The 19,452-nt window shown below is 38.9% G+C and overlaps 1 protein-coding gene and 1 pseudogene across 1 annotated transcript in view; both read left to right on the plus strand.

The window, feature by feature from the left end:
- Window positions 1–19,452, plus strand: part of LOC115476834 — a 557,863-nt pseudogene that overhangs the window by 64,874 nt on the left and 473,537 nt on the right.
- LOC115476707 (protocadherin gamma-A12-like) overlaps window positions 2,955–19,452 on the plus strand; it is an 89,481-nt gene continuing 72,983 nt past the window's right edge. The window contains exon 1 of the mRNA XM_030213241.1: window positions 2,955–5,545. Coding sequence (XP_030069101.1) covers window positions 3,113–5,545 — 2,433 coding nt within the window. The 5' untranslated portion in view covers window positions 2,955–3,112. The remainder of the gene's footprint in view (window positions 5,546–19,452) is intronic.

Here is a 19,452-nt window from a genome sequence, read left to right on the forward strand (position 1 = left end):
TACATAAGTGCACAAGTATGGCATGGCCTCCCAAAAGCTGTGAAAACAATCCATGACCACCTGAACTTCAGGAAAACGCTAAAGACCAACCTCTTCAAAAAGGCCTACCCCAACAACCCTACATAAACCTCTTCAACCAGAAACATAGCATGACTAATGATCACACTGGACAAAATGCAGAATGATGCACTTAGAAATCAAAAGGAGATGTATGAGATAGAGTGTGAGAAACTGATAAGCACAGTTCAGGAGAGAGACTTGGGGTGATAGTGTCTGAGGATCTCAAGGTGGTGAAACAATGTGACAAGGTGGTGGCTGAAGCTGGAAGGATGCTGAGCTGAATAGAGATAGGCACAACCTGCTGAAGAAAGGAGGTGTTAATGCCCCATACAAGCTGTTGGTGAGACCCCATTTGGAGTACTGAGTTCAGTTTTGAAGGCTGTATCTAGCTAAGAACATAAAACAAAACTTGAAGCAATCCAGAGAAAGTGACAAAAATGGTATAGGGTTTATGACAAAAGACATATGAAAAGACACTTGAGGACGTGAATATGAATAGGAAAGGAGGAATAGGGGAGATATGATATAGACATTTAAATACTTGAAAGGTATCAATATACATACAAATTTTTTCCAGAGACTGGGAAGTGGTAGAACTAGAGGACATGATTTGAGATTACAGGGTGGTAGATTTAGGAGTAACATCAGGAAGTCGTTTTTCACAGAGAGGATGGTTGATGTCTGGAATGCTCTCCGGGGAGGTGGTAAAAAATGGTAACCAAATTAAAAAATGCATGAGATAAACACAAAGGATGCTTAAATGCAAAAGGATGGAATATAAGCAAAACTTGTTGGTGTTTAGACAGCAATTCTGGTAGAAGGTATGTAAGGCCAGTACTCAATGGACTTCTACAATCTGTGTCCCAAATCTGGTAAAAAAACAAGGGAAGACTTTTATTGTCTGTGTCTCAATTATGGCAAGATGGTTTTGGATGATGATCAAAAGCTGGCACCACAAATAGGGTAGATTTATAATTTTGGTCTTTGATAGCAACTCTGACAATTGGAAAATAGGACCAGTGCTGAGCAGCCTTCTACTATGGTCTATGGCACAAGAATAGTAGGGACAGATCAAGAAGAAGTGTGCATTTTTTGTGTTGCATTCATATCCCATGCTATGATGCTATGAGTGTATCTCAGAATGGGAGGGGAGACATCTTAAGGTTGATAGAGGGTAAAATGTTGTCAGTTTGCAAAATTGTTGGATTGCTGGTTTAATCAAGTATTGGAAATGAAGGTGACTATGCTGCAACCAAAATTATAAAACTACCCTATTTGTGGTGCCAGTATTTCAATATGATTGAGTGTGACCTGCACAGAGTGAAGGGTGTGGCTCTGGCCACCTTATTGTGCAGATTAGATGGACCATGCAGGATTTTATATACCATCATATACTATGTTATTATTTTACTTATTTTCCAAGATGGCAGCCTCTAGAGGTGTGGGTGGGAGGCTTCATTCTGTTCCCTGAGATGTATGCTAGCATTACAATAAGGAGCTGTGTTCCCTTATCAAGTGCATTTTCAGACATTGCTGTAACACCACCTCCACTCTCTACTCAGCAACATGGTACTCTAGAAAGACTACCATAAAACCACTTCTTCAGGCAATAACTTGTATCTCAGGGTCCCCACTCCCACCTGTATTGAACTGATAGTGCCTTGGTTATGCTGCTGTACAAGCACAATTGCTCTTTGATGGCTTCACAACTAGTTTTGTTATTCCTTTCTCTAATCCCATACCATTGGCGATAAGGTTTCATGCCTCTCTACATTGCTTTTGTTAATCACACATTGTAGTGAAGAAAGTGGATGTGGAGTTGGCTTTGGAGATGGCCATACCCTTGGTTGATCCTCCCTTCACCTGCATTTATCTCTTCCCCATGACAGTGGAGCCAAGATGGAAACTGACAAATTCAGCTTATTCACAACCTGTCACACCATTTTTGTCTCTCAATCAAGAACTCCATTCCATACAAGACCTCAGTACAGTATACCTCTTTTGATGGAGCATGAAGTCTCATGATGGCTGCTGTTTCCATGCTTCATGGCCAAGGTGGATAGGGAATCTGAATTTTGCCTGCTTGTCTTTCACCCTGGCTGTTTCCCATGACTGGGTTTCTCTTTTAACAGGGCATTCTACCTAAGCAAGTGTATGCCCATGGGCTGCACTGTCGCCTGCAAACTATTTGAAACATTTAGCATATTCCTTCACTGGGTGGTCACCCAAACTGCAATCTATTGGTTCCAGGTCATGGAATCACAGCATTATAAAAGTAAACCACCAGATAGGTGCATACTTACTGCTGTCTTACTGGTGTTTTTTTTTTTAAATTAACTTCTTGCCAACTTAGAAATATTTCTGGATTCTCAAATGTGAAAACCCAGTAAGTCCTTTCCTGTGCAGTTTTGATCATGGAAATAATAACTCTCCCCACCACAGAAATAATAAATTCTTAGCTTGAAAATGTTGTGGAAGTAGATGGAGATTCAGTCCAGAACACCTGGCTCTCATGACAGCTTTTTTTTTAATCAGACCTGCAGTCTATTGAGAACATAAACAATTTGCATTACAATTTCTCTATATAAAGAAAAAGTAAATATGTTTAAAAGAAATGTATAATTGAATGCTTTTCATTTTCCTATCAAATTTTAAATCTATTATGTTCGATATTAATTCCATAACTATAGATATAGATGTACATTTTTGTACTGCTAACTCGAATACACTAATAGAAATGTTAGTGAAATTTAAAAAATTGTTTCACGAATTGTTCTGCAGCTGTTAGATGAGACACCAGGTGGCAGTATTGGACAAGTTGGTGTTGAAATAGCTATGACTTTCCTTTCATGCAAATTGTACACTAACAAAAGAGACACGATAGGAGTAGAGCTTCCAAACACATAACTGGATGAAACGTACATTTATAAAACCCTTTCTTAAGTCATTGCATTCAATCTAAAACAATTTTATACTGAAAGTATACTTTCTGTTCCTCTGAGCCGTTACTGGGAATATTTGCAAGGCCTGCCTGGTCGTCTGGCATTAAAGAATGGCGCACAAGATGGCGAACTCCACTCTACAAAGGCAAGTTGTGGCTTTGCTTATTTTTCTTTGCATGAGAGATGCAGTATGTGAAACGCTTCAGTATTCTATATCAGAAGAAATGGAGATCGGGTCCTTTGTAGGTAACATTGCAAACGATCTAGGATTGGATAATAGAAAACTTGGTATTCGCAAGGCTCGAATAACGTCTGAGGGTAGCGCACAGTATTTTCAGCTGAACATTCATTCTGGTGATGTAGTAATAGAGGAAAGAATAGACCGTGAAATGTTGTGTGGACAGATTGTTCCCTGTTTGCTATACTTTGAATTTCGCCTGGAAAATCCAGTTCACTTTTACCGAGCTGAAGTACAGATACAGGATATCAATGACAATCCTCCCATATTTCTGAAGAAAAGGCTGGTTTTAAAAATTCATGAGTTGTCGCCACCAAGGACTCCCTTCATTTTGGAAAGCGCGCAGGATTCAGACATAGGTGTGAACAGTGTCCAAAATTACACAATTAGTCCGAATGAGTATTTCCGACTGGATGTCCACAGTGGGAGCGATGGCAGCAAATACGCAGAGCTGGTGTTGGAGAAGCAATTAGATCGCGAGGAACAACATGAAATCAACGTAGTACTCACTGCTATAGATGGCGGCCTACCCCCGAAATCCGGCACTGCTGATATAAAGATTTTGGTTCTGGATGCCAATGATAATTTTCCTCAGTTTAGCCAATTAGTGTATAAGGTTGGGTTAAAGGAAAACAGTGCTCAGAATTCTTGGGTCTGCAAAGTTACAGCCACTGATAAGGACCAGGGCTCATATGGAGAAATAACCTATTCATTCAATCAGGTATCTGAAAAAGTTGTGAAGCTTTTTAAATTAAATCAATCCACTGGTGAAATAACTGTCCAGGGTTCCATTGATTTTGAAGAAACAAGAATACATGAAATAAACATTCAAGCAACAGATGGGGGAGGATTATCTGCTCATTCTAAAGTCATTGTTGAGATTCTGGATATTAATGACAATTCACCTGAGTTGATAATCACATCAATTGTTAGTCCAATTCCAGAAGATTCTTTGCCAGGTACAGTGGTCGCTGTTCTAAATGCAAAAGATCGAGACTCTAAAGAAAACGGAAAAATTATTTGTTCAATCGAAGGCATCACACCTTTCTCCTTAAAATCAAGTTTCAAAAATTATTATTCTCTCGTCACGGAAATTCCTTTAGACCGAGAGAAAGTATCAGAGTACAACATAACCATCATTGCAATGGATTGCGGATCTCCAAGTCTAACTAGTCAGGAAACAGTCAGGGTGCAAGTATCAGATGTTAATGACAACCCTCCTCTCTTTAGCCAGAATTCATACACCATCTATGTTAATGAAAACAACAATCCATCGTTATTGGTTGGCACTTTAAATGCTGTTGATATAGACTATGAGCAAAACGCCAAAATTACATATTCCTTATTGCCCGATGAAGTAGGTGAGATTTCTGTGGCTTCTTATGTTTCCATCAATCCAGCAAATGGAAATATGTATGCTCTACAATCCTTAGATTATGAGAAGATTCGAGACTTCAGGACAGTTGTGAGAGCTACAGATGGAGGCTCCCCTTCATTAAGCAGTAATGCAACCCTTCAGTTCCAAATAATTGATGAGAATGACAATCCCCCCATCATTCTATATCCTGTACAGGACGGCGCTTCTCTTTCTAGTGACCTGGTACCCAGATCAGCGCTTGCTGACTATCTGGTCACTAAGGTGGTGGCGGTAGATGGAGATTCGGGTCAGAACGCCTGGCTCTCTTACCAGCTACAAAAATCCACAGATCCCAGTCTATTTAATATAGTTGAACATAACGGAGAAATAAGGACCAGCAGACCAATAACGGAACGAGACAACATGAAGCAAAAACTTGTTATCTTTGTACGAGACAATGGGAAACCATCTTTCTCCACCACTACAATATTAAATGTACTTCTGGTTGACGGATTTTCAGAACCATACTTGCAATTCTCGGATTTACATAGCGAAGAAGGAAAGGATAGTAAACTAACTGTGTATTTAGTGATTGCATTAGTTTTCATTTCATTTATTTTTCTTGTTTCTATGGTGGTGTTTATCGTTTTCAAGATAATTAAAACACGAAGATCTCAAGAGAAATATGCTTCAGCCACTGGGAACTTCTATGATGATAGCAATATGCCGAAAAATTTAATAGATGTAAACGGAACTGGTACTCTTTCTCAGTCTTACCGTTATGAAGTGTGTTTAACAACGGAATCGGGTGGTAGCGAATTTAAATTTCTTCGACCCTTATTGCCGAATTTTCCTCCTCGCAATGAAACTGTTGAGGCAAACCTTGGAATCAACCCTCACTCTCAAACGCTTTGTAATCCAGTGGATCAGGAAGACCCTACAACTGAGGTGAGCAGACGTTTATTTGCAGTAACACTGATGCTCCTCTTTAAATAGGTACCATGATTTGTATGTTTAGCATGAGCTCTTTTTGACTCTAGTAGACTCATATGCATGAAAGAGAATTTGTCATTGCTTTCTCTTTATTGAGTTTTTCTACACCAATGTTAAGAAATAGGTGAACACTTAGAGATCACATACATGGTCCATTTTGGATGTAGTCAGCCACAGCAGTCTTTGGTGTGAATTTGTTTTGTGTTTATGGTGCACGGTAAATTGATTTATGCACACTAATCAATGTTGTAGTTCTCCATTCATCAGATAGTGCATGTTAAATTAATTTAATAAGCATTTAAAGTTCCTATGAAAACAATTATTTGAAACCAACTGCAAAAGCATTGGAAATTCAGGAAAAATTAATTGAAACTGAAAACTAACAATATTTTTTTGTCAGTAAATCCTGTCTCATCAGATTATTTTGAGTTATAACTTTGATGCCTCTTCAGCTCAAAAATTAAATATATACTGTCAAATGTTCAGTCCACAGCAGTGGTTTTAAAGCCGCTGATATTCTCAAGCAGATTTAAGCCCATGTTGGACCATGTCTGTGCACCAGCATTGAATATCCAGGGGCAGCTACTAACCTAGAAGTTATGTGAATGCTGACTGATATTCAGTTCTGGTAGCAGTATAGCTAAGTGGCCAGGGTTCTGGGCTTGGTTTAAGCAGACCCCATGTTCTTATAAATCAAGGGTCTTTGAGAACAAAATTGAAGGAAGCAGTAATGACAAGAAAAAGTATGGAAATGGAATAAGACATTACAGTTCTGTTTCTGATGCAGTTGTACATGCAGCTGGGCTCTGGTTGGATGGCTTTATTCTTCTTGTTCATCTACTTGTGGACCCTTCTTTGTAGGTTATTTAAGTCATTGTTCTATATAATTAGTCCTTTTAATGTTCTGAACGAAAGGTAATCATCCTGAACCCACACCTTCACAAGGAGAGAATTCTAATAAATAGGAGCAATAAATAAGAAAGCACAATCTCTTATACAAATGAACCTAGCTTGTGATCTATCTGAGACCCTTGAGGAGCTCTTTGGAAGGAGAAGATCTTGAAAGGCTAAACAGAAAATATATAGCAAAATGAAAATGAAAGTACCCATTTTTGTAGGTGAAACATCAAAGGAATGATCTTAAAATCAACTCCAGCTTCTATCAGAACCCAATATATTGTTGGGAATCATGGTCACAGGGCATTGGAATCCTGCCAACAGCCTAATTGCTGTATTTTGCATCATTTGAATTCTCTTCACTAATTTCTTTGGGAAATGCAGAGAACATTGAATTATGGTAATTTAGGCATTCCATAATAAGTGCTTGCACACTTTTACTCAAATCAGCTGATGAACAATAACAATGGATTTGATTAATAGATCTCTGTGACAAAACAAGCCTGTAAAACTGTGGGGCCCTTTTATTAAGGCATGCCCAAAAGTGGGCTGCACTGGTATAGGCTCGTGTTTTGTATGCCCGCTGGTCCATTTTCTCAGCGTGCCTGGAAAAAAGTCATTTTTTAATGTGCCAGAAAATGGACATGTGGCAAAATTAAAACCAGTGCAGATCCATTTTTGGCCATTGACTTACTGGTAAGGTCTCATATGCTAACTGGGTGGTAAGAATCCAGCATGTGTCAACTGCCGATTACCACCGGGTAAGCACCATGTGGTGGAAAATAGAAAATATTTTCTGCCATGTGTTTTGAGCGCACGCCAAAAATGGAATTACCACCTGGGGCACACAGTAGTCGGGCGGTAGTATCAATTTGATGTGCATAGGTGCCTATTTGCCTTTGTAAAAGGGCCCTTGTATTAACTAATTCTTGAAGTATATTTCTTCTATTGGCCAGAAGCTGGTATTTTCTGTTGTAAGCTGTTGCAGAAAAAAAAAATGAATGTTCTCTTTTAGTTTAACACAAACAGGAAGTAAGAAGCAGTATATTTTTGAAACTTGTTGTTCTGGGATCTGATTTGCATTGTACTGGCTTTTCCCCCAGTCTTAGCCTGGGAGAAGAGAGAGACAGATCTCTCTGCTAAGGCCCTGTGATCAGTTATATTTGATAATCTGTGAGCAGCATATTTCCTGATCTTTCCAGGTACTTTTTAGAAAGTAAACAAATGTTTAGATAGTTTTATAATTGATCCATATTTGAGTTACCTGTTATTGTTTGCTAATTGAATGTTCATTGTTCAACTTTTTAAGACAATAAACAATTTAGTGTGTTGCCTCTGCCTGTCTGGACTGATAAAGAATCCTGGTGGTTTGTGTGTTGGGTCTGTGAATGCTTTCTGGAAACTGTGGGACCACTGGGAATGTGGCTTCAGTAACCTAGAAATCACTGGGGATAATTTGAGAGCGGAAGACTCACTCGGAGGCAGCCTGTTGACCCATTAGTGGGAGGAGGGTGCTAGTGTACAGCAATGAATGGCAGGTGCAGGCAGACCTGAGTTGAACTGGGGATAGAGCCTGTAAGTGGCCACAGGATAGCCCCAGGCAGGTGGCTAGGTGTTTTGTCACAATCTCAAAGTACAAATGATGTATATTAATTACTGTATCATGAGATTTATATTTAAGTCCATTTCCAAAACAAGTATTACTCTTTTTCTGATGAATTTACATATCTAAACCATTCAGACTAATCCAAAGGGGGGGGGGGGGGGGGGGGGGGGGGGGGGGGGAAACAAAGAGTGGAAGTCACCACCAATAAGTCCCAAAAACGACCAAAAATGTCCAATACATAGTTAAAATGTTCAATACAAATTTTAATTTTTTTCTTCAAATACAGTAATAGTAAACTGTTTCGTCTTCAAATGCAGCATAAACATAATGTCCAACATGGGGCATGTTTTATTTTTTGGCAACATTTGTATCCCGCATTTTCCCACTTATTAGTAGGCTTGTTTTGGCATGCAAGCCTTCATCAGGGATTCTGTAGAACGAGAGCCAATTTTATACTGTCAAGCACACTTGTGTAGCAAACGTGAAGATACATATGAAGAAAACTTTGGTAAACCAAGCTTGGATCACAATTTCAATATCAAGGTTGATGAAGGTCTGCGTGCCGAAATATGGCTCATGTTGGATATCGCCTCTATACTGCATTTGAAGGACAAATGGTTTACTATTACTGCATTTGAAGAATACAATTTTTATTGGACATTTTTGGCTATACATTAGACATTTTGGTCATTTTGGACTTCTTGTTAATGACTTCCATTCTTGTTTTTATTTCTTGATTCCGTGTATAAGGTTTCTTTTCCTTGTTGTTTTTAAATGTGTAATCCAAGGGAAACATATAACTCTGACTTCTTCAAACAAAAGCCTCTGCCTTCTCAATTTTGAGCTTCAAGTCATTATGATCAAATTAATGAACAATATGTGCCAAGCACAAGTTTATTACACTTTAGTGCTGGAACTAGGTGTTATGGGACCATTTACAATGAAACACTAACTGCAAGGTATTCATTCACCTTCTCAGATGTTGGTTCCCTAAAACATACTGTGCTTGAACAATATCACTGTCACCTCACATTAGTTTAGGCCTTACATCCTTGACTTCTTCTTTATCAAGGGTTGGGGGGGGGGCATATATGTAGACTATCAGCAAGTAAGTAGCATGCAAATGCTCCAAATGCTTCTAAATTCTCCTATAATGTTATTTTATATAAATTAAAAATAAAGAAAATAATTCCCTAATTCTATAATCTTGCATGCACATTTTCACACTTAGCATGCTAAGCTGTGTGCAGAAGTTATAGAATACTGCCACTTTATAAGTGTAAGTTTTTTTTATTGAAAATTATAATATTACAACTTAATATAATATACCAAGAAATTGCAAGCATAATTATCAATACAAAGGAATGAAACCTCATTACTAGCAACATGCCCACATCATGAGAAAGTTCATTAACAATTCAGCAAATAAAAATACAAATTAAGGAGTGTGCATAGCCTAAATACTAGAACCCTATATAACTATCCTAACTTGAAGATTTAAAGAATTAAAAATAATCAAAACATCAAACCTTATCTTTCAAAAACGTTTCTAAATAAGATGGGTCCAAAAAAGGTATTTCTGTTTTCTTTATATGTGACAAGGCATTTAGCTGGAAATTGCAAATAAAAGGTGGCACCCATAGCTAGAACCTAAGGCTTCAGCTGTAAAAATGCCCTCCTATGTAACTGAGCTGCTCTAGCCACATTAGGAAACAATTGCATTGTTTGTCCACAGAAAGGTAAACGTTTCTTTAGGAAAATAAGCATTAAACACAACCTGCTTTGTTCTTCTGTTTGGAAAGTAACTAACAAAGTACTCCTTTTAGCTATTAAATCCTGAGAAGATTCCAAAATTTAGAAAGATCCAAACTATCAGGAGAGGAGATTAAATCATGAGAACCCTCTTCACTTATCATCTGTTACTCCTAGGTAAATATTGAGCATACCCAGAGAATCTGGGTGTGGGGATTGAAGAATATCCTTTAAATACACTTTAACAACTCAAGTGGAGCAAGATAATGAACCACAGGAAAATTCAAAATCCTCAAATTCTTAGCCCTTGACCTATTCTCCAAATTTTCCAATCTAGCATGCACTATTAAACTGTCTTTAACGGACAAAGTAGTAACTAATTGCACTTGAGCCATCTGGACAATGCTTTCATCAATTTCTGTTCTAAAACAGTAATTTTCTGTTCATGTTCTGCAAACTTCACTGAAGAAGCCTCAGTACATGTACGTAATTTTGACAGAGTAACTTGCAAAGTATTCTAGTCTTCAGAACATTATTCAATGTAGCAACTGAGCCTGAATTAGACAAAACAGTTCCAGGTAATGACGACAAGATAAAAGGTTGTTGTACTGGGACAGGCAATGAAACTGAAGGACCCAAATAGGATGTAGGTGGAGATTCTATCAGAGACCTCACTTTTTCAGCAGACACTGCTCCTACGAATTGGTAGGAGTCAACCCTTCTATCACTATGACAGGTTGAGGGGCAGGGTTCGATCGCCTGATGAAATAGAAGTCTCTACTGGGAAATTGGCTGTGTTCTGGCCCACAATATATATAGAATTCACGTTAGTCCATTGGTCCTTGTACTGGGGCCATCTTTTTCACGGGCCTTTTGATCTTCCTTTTACCCATGGATATTAACAGCCAAAATCACCTGGCCTCGACTCGTCAGTTGGCTCTGAAAGGGCTCCAAAGGGGTGGGACCTGCCCCTTTGGGCCTGCACCCTCGGGTACATGCTCACAGCTGCATTTCACAGTAGGGCAACCAGTCCTCAAGTCAGTCAGATAGTAAGCTGTCCATGGAGGTGCCCACATTGCTCTGCTTACTGCTCCAATGTTGCTGAGCTTCCCCATTTCAGTACATAATTGCTGATATAGAATTCATGCTTAGTGTGCAGCATCTTGGTACCTAAATTTGAGCAACCATAGGCCCCCTTTTACAAAGCCATGGGAATGGCTGGTGGTGTGATAATGCCAGTGCAGCTCATTCAGTTTGAATGGGCTGTGTCGGAACTGCTGCTCAGCAGCTGCTAGCATGGCTTTGTAAAAAGGGGGTTAGTCTTTTGGCTGAAACTAAAACCAGGCAGAAAAGGATTTTGGGCAAGTTTCGGCATTGTATCTGAAACCAAAACTGAAATTCAGTCAGCCTCTACTACCTGTTTTATTGTTAAGAGCATAATAATAAGCTTGGGTTTGAAAAATAACTTGCATAGCAGAGTGACATATGGATTTATTCCAAGAAAATGTAAGCTTCAGCAAATGCATCAATTTGAGTTCAAACATTTTTATTAGAATTTTGTAAGGCACAACCATAAAAAACACACAAAACCAGAAACCAAAGTCAAATTGGGCAATGCTATAATAATGGGTGATTTCAATTACCCCGATATTGACTGGATAAATGTTAAATCAGGTAGTGCCAGGGTGATAAAATTTCTAGATGTAATAAACGACTGCTTCTTGGAGTAGTTGGTCAAGGAACTGACAAGAGGGGGAGACATTTACAGTGCTGCATATGTGTAGTAGTGCTATAGAAATGATAAGCAGTAGTAGTACATTTTCGATCTGGTCCTTGGTTGTGTGCAAGACATAGTGCGAGAGGTGGCGATGTTGGGACCCCTGGGAAACAGTGATCATAGCATGATAAAATTTGAGCTACTATCTGGAATGAACTCGCAAAGGATATCTACTGTAGCTGCATTTAATTTTTGAATGGGCACTATAATAAAATGAGGAAAATGGGTTAAAAAGAAACTAAAAGTATTGGCTGTAAGTTAGGACACTAAAACAGGTGTGGACATTATTCAAAAATACCATCTTGGAAGCCCAGTTCAGATGCATTCCACATATTTGCAAAGGTGGAAAGTAGAGAAAACATCAGCCAGCATGGTTAAAAGCTGAAGTAAAAGAGGCCATTACAGCCAAAAGATTGTCCTTCAAAGAATGGAAAAAGGACCCAAATGAGAAAACAACATAAGAAACAACATAAGCATATGCAAAGCATTAATAAAGACGTCTAAAAGAGAATATGAAGAGAAACTTGCCACAGAGGCTAAAACTCACTGTAATAACTTTTTCAGGTACATCAGAAGCAGAAAGCCTGTGAGGGAATCCATGGGACTGTTAGATCATGAAGGAGCAAAGGGGTGCTCAGGGAAGACAAGGCCATAGCGCAGAAACTGAATGAATTCTTTGCCTCTGTCTTATGGAAGACGATGTAAGAGATCTGCCTGTACTGGAAATGGTTTTCAAGGGTGATGATGTGGAGGAACTGAAGAAATCTTTGTGAACCTGGAAGATGTACTGAGCCAAATTGACAATTAAAGAGTAGTAAATCATCTGGACCGGATGGTATACATCCAAAGGTACTCAAAGAACTGAAGCATGAAATTGCTGATCTGCTGTTAGTAATATGTAACCTGTCGTTAAAATTGTCCATAGTACCTGAGGATTGGAGGGTGGCCAATGTGATGCTGATTTTTAAAAAGGGTTCAAGGGGTGATCCAGGAAATTATAGACTGGTAAGCCTGACGTCAGTGCTGGGCAAAATAGTGGAAACTGTTATAAAGAATAAAATTACAGAACACGTAGACAAACATGATTTAATGAGACAGAGTCAGCATGGGTTCAGCAGAGGGAAGTCTTGCCTCAACAATTTGCTTCATTTCTTTGAAGGCGTGAATAAACATGTAGATAAAGGTGAGCCTGTTGATGTAGTATATCTAGATTTTCAGAAAGCTTTTGATAAAGATTCTTATGAGAGACTCCTGAGAAAATTAGAGAGTCATGGGATAGTGTAGTGCTGCATTTTGTTTGTGCTATTCTAAGAAGTAGAAAAAATTAGACTGAAGTTAGAAAGAAAGGAAATGTTATTACTCACCACAACAGGAGATGGTATCAGTTATAAGAATTAGTAGTTTTACAAAATCTAACAACAGTAGCTTTGGTATTTGTAAAAGAATCAGTCTGAACTCAGAGAAAAAGGAAAAAGAGGAAGGAAAGTTTGTTCTTCACCAATGACAGGACAGGAAATATCACTGGCTCTGAGCTTCCGCAGTTCTACAGAATGTGATACATAGAAACTGTCATAAAAAGGTCACAAAGCTGAGAGAAAGAAGAGACAAATAAACAAAAGAATGAAAGATTCTTAGCTGCAAAGATTTAGTCCTCACAATCGGGGAGGGGGGAAGTATATTTCCGGGGAATATGTTCTGAGCAACGATACAAACTCTAACCTGCCAGAATAATATTCCAATGTTCTTTGTGTACACTGTACCTTTATACGGCTGTGCTATCCAATCACCTCTCCCTACCCTGGACCAATCAGAAACCCTGCACATACACAGGAAACCTGTTATAGGGTCATTGCCACATCTTCGCTCTGTAAGTTGTATCTGTAACGGGCAGTTGAGTTGCCCTGGCAATGGGGCGTCTTATCAGTATTTGTGGTTAGGCAGGCATCTCTGCATGCAGACATCAGCAGAAACTAATTGTAGCAAACAGAAAAGCAAAGCCAAAAGATCACTTCGGAGAAAATACAAATACACCATAAAACAGACCAAAAGACTACACTACAAAACAATAATAGGACCTAACTACAAAGCCACACATAAACTCTTCAACCTTATGAACAAACTGTTAGACACCACACCAGTCACAAACAACGGCAAAGATCTACCAGATGTGACAACCTTGCGAAATACTTCAAGGAGAAAATTATACAACTACGACTCAAAATACCCGCTAGCTCTATTGAGTATGCCACACTCTTAGAATGTCTAGATCCAGAAGAAGGAATACACCCAGCAGTCAGAACCTGGACTGAATTCGAAATACTATCAGAAGACCTCATCTCTGAAACTTTCAAAAGATATGCCAAATCCCACTGCAAACTAGACAATGCCCAAACAACCTCATGAAATCTGCTCCTCAACAATTCAAAATAGACCTAACGAACCATGTAAACTTCATGCTACAACACGGACTTTCCCAAAAGAAAAGAAAAATCTTACTCACCCCAATACCTAAAGATACAAAGAAAAGCACGAATGAATTAACCAATTACAGGCCAGTAGCATCCATACCACTAATAACCAAAATAACCGAAGAAATGGTAACTAAACAACTCACTAACTATCTAAACAAACACTCAATATTGCATGATGCCCAATCAGGATTCCGGTCGAATCATAGCACAGAAACAGTATTAGTCACCCTTATGACTAAATTTAAACAAATAATTACGACTGGCAACAATATACTCCTCCTACAATTCGACATGTCAAGTGCCTTCGATATGGTAGACTACGGAATCCTATTACACATACTTGAATACTTCGGCATTGGAGGAAATGTCCTAAATTGGTTCAAGGGGTTCCTAACCCAACGTTCGTATCAAGTCACATCAAATTCAACCACATCTAAGGCATGGACACCTGAATGTGGAGTTCACAAGGATCACCTCTTTCACCAACCATTTTCACCTAATGAGATCCTCTGGCAAAACTCCTATCAAACCATAACCTCAACCCTTATATACTGTATATGCTGATGACATACAATATAATCCCTTTCAAACAAGACATTAACGAATCTTCAAACGAAATCAATAAAAGCTACACATCATGAACACATGGGCAGATGCATTCCGTCTGAAATTAAATGCTGAAAAAACTCAATGCCTGATACTCCACTTCCAATACAACACAAAGGAATTCAACCCGTTATAAACACACCAAACCTAAACCTTCCAATCTCAGAACGCTCAAAACTCCTTGGAGTCACTATCGACCGCCACCTAACACTCGAAACTCACGCAAACAACACAACTAAAAAGATGTTTTACTGCATGTGGAAATTGAAAAGGATAAGACCATTCTTCCAGATCCGCTTTCGCAGCCTAGTGCAATCCCTTGTACTCAGCCACCTGGACTACTGCAACTCACTATACGCAGGTTGCAAAGAGCATACACTGAGGAAACTTCAAACAGCCCAAAATACAGCAGCCAGACTCATCTTTGGAAAGCCAAAATATGAAAGTGCAAAACCATTACGAGAGAAACTGCACTGGCTTCCACTCAAGGAACGTGTCACTTTTAAAGTATGCCATTAGTTCACAAATCATCCACGGCGAAGCCCCAGCCTACATGTCTGAGCTAATAGACTTACCACCCAGAAACGCCAAAAGATCATCCCGAACCTTCCTCAACCTCTACTTCCCCAATTGCAAGGGCTTGAAATACAAGACGCTACACGCGTCAACCTTTCTCACATGAGCACGCAGTTTTGGAATACACTGCCGCGCAACTTAGAACAATCCACGAGCAAGCTTCCTTCCGCAGATCATTGAAGACCCATCTTTTGAAAAAATTTACGGAAAGAGCCAAAAACATAAAATCCACACTTACTGTTTAGTAATGCACTATAAATCCACTTCTGAACTCGTCATCCCCGTAATCCCACTTCTGAACTCTCATCCCCCATATCCCACAGTCACTCATACTTTAATCACAGAAATATTATACCATATGTCTTTATGCCTTAATATTGCCCTTCAAGCTCCCATTGTCCTCCTTCCAATGTTCAATGTTTGTGTTCCATTGTGCTCTCCTTAACGACACTTCGATTGTCTCGCATAATTCTGCACAATGTAATCCATAACCAATCTGTAACAAATTGTACTTCCATCATTCATTTCTTATTGTAAGCCACACTGAACCCGCAAAAAGGTGGAAAATGTGGGATACAAATGCAATAAATAATAATATAAAATATGCCAGAAAATTATAGAACAATAGGAGGCAAAGTTTTGGTGTGGATTAGGAATTGGTTATTGGACAGAAAACAGAGGGTAGGGTTAAATTCTCATTTCTTTCAATGGAGGAGGGTGAACAGTGGAATGCTGCAGGGATCTGTACTGGGACCACTACTATTTTATCATATTTATAAATGATATGGAAATTGGAATGATAAGTGAGGTGATCAAATTTGCAGATGACACAAAACTATACAAGGTTGTTAAAACACGTGTGGACTGTGAAATATTGCAGGAAGACCTTAGGAAATTGGAAGACTGGGCATCCAAAAGGTAGAACAAATTGAATGTGGACAAATGCAAAGTGATGCACATTGGAAAGAATAATCTGAATTATACTTACCTGATGCTAGGATCCACCTTGGGGTTAGCACTCAAGAAAAAGTTCTAGGTGTCGTTGTAGATAATATGCTAAAATCTTGTGCTCAGTGTGCAGCGCCGACCAAAAAAGCAAACAGGATGTTAGGAATTATTAGGAAAGGGATGGTGAATAAGATCAAAAATACTATAATGCCTTTGTATCATTCCATGTTGCATCTGCACCTGGAGTATTGCATTCAGTTCTGGTCGCCGTTTCTCAAAAAAGATATAGCGAAATTAGAAACGGTTCAAAGAAGAGCGACCAACATGATAAAGGGGATGAAACTCCTCTCATATGAGGAAAGTCTAAAGAGGTTAGGGCTCTTCAGCTTGGAAAAGAGATGGATGAGGAGAGATATGATTGAGGTCTACAAAATCCTGAGTGGTGTAGAATGAGTAGAAGTAAATCGATTTTGTACTCGTTCCAAAAGTACAAAGACTAGGGGACACTCAAGGAAGTTACATGGAAATACTTTTAAAACAAATATGAGGAAATATTTTTTCACTCAACAAATAGTTAAGCTCTGGAACTCTTTGCAGGAGGATGTGGTCACAGCAGTTAGTGCATCTGGGTTTAATAAAGGTTTGGACAAATTACTGGAGGAAAAGCATAGTCTGCTATTGAGACCGACATGGGAAGCAACTGCTTGCCCTGGGATTTGTAGTATGGAGTGTTGCCACAATTTGGGTTTTTGCCAGGTACTTGTGACCTGGCTTGACCATTGTTTGGAAAACAGGATACTGGACTAGATGGACCGCTGGTCTGACCCAGTATGGCTACTCTTATGTTATTATTATTATTATTATTATTTATTGCATTTGTACCCCACATTATCCCACCTTTTTGCAGGCTCAATGTGGCTTACAGAGTGTTGTTATGATGTAGTCATTACATGGTCTTAGATACTTAAGCTGAAAGTAAATGAATAAGATGCAAGGTCATTACTTGATTTTAAATACATAAGCTGAAATTAGATGAATTAGATGCAAGGTGCTAGAAAGATGTTGTGAGAATTTAAGGAATGGTTTGTTAAGGAAGTCTTTTGTAGGCTTTGTTGAAGAGGTGTGTCTTCAAAGATTTGCGAAAGTTGGTTAGATTGTCCATATTTTTCAGGGCCGTGGGTAGTGTGTTCCAGATCTGTGTGCTTTTATACGCAAAAGTAGTAGTGTATGACTGTTTGTATTTAATTCCTTTACAGCTGGGGAAGTTTAGATTGAGGAATTTGTGGGCCGATCTTTTGGCGTTTCTAAGTGGTAAGTCCACTAGGTTTAACATGTAAAGTGGGGCGTCTGCGTGGATGATTTTGTGGACGGTTGTGCAGATCTTGAACTCGATTCGTTCCTTGAGTGGTAGCCAATGTAGTTTCTCTCTTAGTGGTTTTGCCCTCTCGTATTTAGTTTTTCCAAAGATGAGTCAGGCTGCGGTGTTCTGGGCTGTCTGGAGTTTTTTGATGGTCTGTTCTTTACAGCCTGCATACAAAGTGTTACAATAGTCCAGATGACTTATTAAAATGACTGTACTAGGGTACGGAAGATGTTTCTTGGGAAAAAAGGTTTTATTCTCTTGAGTTTCCTAACAATAACCCACCAGCCTGACATTATTGCTCTGGCTCCTGTTCTCTTGAACCTTGAAGCTTTCAAGGATTTGGTCATTTTCAGAGTGTAGCTGTGCAAGTTGTTCCTCAAACTATGTCAACATATCTTTTTGTGCTGAGATGGATTTAGTGAACGGCTTGCCTCACCAATCTAATACATTTCTTTGAAGGGGTGAACAAACATGTGGATAAAGGTGTTCTGGTTGATATTGTGTATCTGGATTTTCAAAAGGCATTTGACAAAGTACCTCATGAAAGACTCAAGAAGAAATTGGAGAGTCATGGGACAGGAGATAGTGTCCTATTGTGGATTGAAAACTGGTTAAAAGAAAACAGAGTAGGGTTAAATGGTCAGCATTCTCAATAGATAATGGGGTTCCCCAGGGGTCTGTGCTGGGACTGCTGCTTTTTAACATATTTATAAATGATCTAGAGATGAGTGTAACTAGTGAGATCATTAAATTTGCTGACAACACAAAGTTATTCAAAGTTGTTAAATCGCAAGAGGATTGTAAAAAATGACAAGAGAATCTTATGAGACTGGGAAACTGGGCATCTAAATGGCAGATGATGTTTAATGTGAGCAAGTGCAAAGTGATGCATGTGGGGATGAGGAACCCAAATTATAGCTATGTAATGCAAAGTTCCACGTAAGGAGTCACCGACCAAGAAAGGGATCTAGGCGTCGTCTTTGATGATATGTTGAAACCCTCTGCTCAGTGTGCTGCGGCAGTTAAGAAAGCAAATAGAATGTTAGGTATTATTAGGAAAGGAATTAAAAACAAAATTGAGAACGTTATTATGTCTTTGTATTGGTCCATGGTGCGACCGCACCTCGAATATTGTGTTCAGTTCTGGTCACCGCATCTCAAAAAGAATATAGTGGAATTAGAAAAGGTACAGAGAAGGGTGATGAAAATGATAAAGAAGATGGGATGACTTCCCTATAAGGAAAGGCTGAAGCAGCTAGGGCACTTCAGCTTGGAGAAAAGACAGCTGAGGGGAGATATGATAGAGGTCTTTAAAATAACGTGTAGAGTGGAACGGGTAGATGTGAATTGTTTGTTTACTCTTTCTAAAAATACTAGGACTAGGGGGCATGTGATGAAGCTACAAAGTAATAAATTTAAAATGAATTGGAGAAAATGTTTCTTCACTCGACATGTAATTAAACTCTGGAATTTGTTGCCAGAGAATGTGGTAAAGGTGGTTAGCTTAGTCAAGTTTAAAAAAGGTTTGGACGACTTCCTAAAGGAAAAGTCCATAGACCATTATTAAAATGACTTGGGGAAAATCCATTGCTTATTTCTGGGATAAGCAGCATAAAATGTATTGAACGTTTTTGGGATCTTGCCAGGTATATGTGACCTGGATTGGCCCTTGTTGGAAACAGGATGCTGGGCTTGATGAACCTTTGGTCTGTCCCAGTGTGGCAATACTTATGTACTTATGTAATTTAAATACAGCAGTGTCTGATGTTATTCTAGTATGTGAAGGAAGTTGATACCAAACTATCCAGCAATAGAAAACGATCCTTCCGGGATTCTTCAAAGTGAATCTTCCTTAAACCTGAGACA

This window comes from Microcaecilia unicolor, chromosome 8 (assembly GCF_901765095.1).
Source record: "Microcaecilia unicolor chromosome 8, aMicUni1.1, whole genome shotgun sequence".
NCBI classification, from domain to species: Eukaryota; Metazoa; Chordata; class Amphibia; order Gymnophiona; family Siphonopidae; genus Microcaecilia; species Microcaecilia unicolor.